General features: G+C 47.6%; 1 protein-coding gene across 1 annotated transcript; it reads left to right on the plus strand.

Annotated features, from left to right (window-relative positions):
• Positions 1 to 89: 89 nt before the first annotated feature.
• AURANDRAFT_72833 (hypothetical protein) lies at positions 90 to 1,156 on the plus strand (the record flags this gene model as incomplete). Its single annotated transcript, XM_009044356.1, has 2 exons — positions 90 to 343; positions 518 to 1,156. The coding sequence occupies one exon, from the start codon at positions 736 to 738 to the stop codon at positions 1,048 to 1,050; it is 315 nt and encodes a 104-aa protein (XP_009042604.1).

The following is a 1,156-nucleotide window of genomic DNA, read 5'->3' on the forward strand; positions in this document are numbered from 1 at the left end:
CCCACTCGGCTGGGGTAGCTGCCCATTTATAGCCCCCGTTATTCTCGGCTCTTTTATTTGCCCGTTCATATTTATCTGCATTTATTTAGATATTTATTTCCTATTTATTTCCTATTTATGGCGCAAATCTATGTTGGAACCATATGGCGCAAAATCTATGTTGGAACCAAGCCATAAGCCTTGTCGAGGACATGGTGAAAAATGGAGTCGCAAGTCTTGGTTCCATCATGCATTTCGCGAATCTACGTTGGAATCATATGGCGCAAAATCTATGTTGGAACCAAGCAATAAGCCTTGTCGAGGACATGGTGAAAAATGGAGTCGCAAGTCTTGGTTCCATCATGTATTTCGCGTCGAAGTCTTGGTTCCATCATCTATTTCATAAACTTTCTACGCGCACTAAGTAATGGGCGTGCGGGTTTTTAATCACCAGGGTATGGAGATGATCAAAGTGTCCATTGAGTGGTATTGGTTCAGGTAGCGTCGACAAACCCGCATTAGATTGTTTCCATCATAGGCATGAATATTGGTTCCATCATGCTTTTCTCGACCACTTGGTTCCATCATACGATTAATCTATCCGATTGGTTCCATCTTAGCAATCGCCCATAAATTAACCCAAACGCGTTTGCTTGTAACACCCCTGGGTCGGCGCAATTAATTCACGGGCCGCGCTGAGCTTACGGCGCCCGCAGTCGGAAGCGGTTGCTGGTCCAAGTAAGCAAAATCTTACCGATGGCGACGCGTGCTGGAAAATTCCAGAGTGCTGGCGAGACGAAAACCGCGAATCGTCCAGAAAAATGTTCGCAATTAATTCGAGGGCCTGTCCCACGCGACCAAACGCGTCGGTTTCTGGGGGGTGGGACAAACAAAAGTCAAGTTGTATTATCCGACCCCCTCATGCTCGATTTGGCTCACACCTGCAGCGACTCGTGTCCGACGGGTAAAGTCGAAGTGCAAAGTCGAACACCCGGAAGCTACCACGCATGGGATGGCCAAATTTTCCTGATATCTACGCTGAAAGTCCATCCCCCGATATGCCCTATATAATATCTCGATGGTGTCGGCAGCTACCTGAGAGGGCTGTCCATCGTCGCCGTGGATGGTGACCTTGCTCATTATTTAGCTACGGACTCATCAAGCCTGTTCAAAGGCA

The sequence above is a fragment of the Aureococcus anophagefferens genome (assembly GCF_000186865.1).
Source record: "Aureococcus anophagefferens unplaced genomic scaffold AURANscaffold_270, whole genome shotgun sequence".
NCBI classification, from domain to species: Eukaryota; class Pelagophyceae; order Pelagomonadales; family Pelagomonadaceae; genus Aureococcus; species Aureococcus anophagefferens.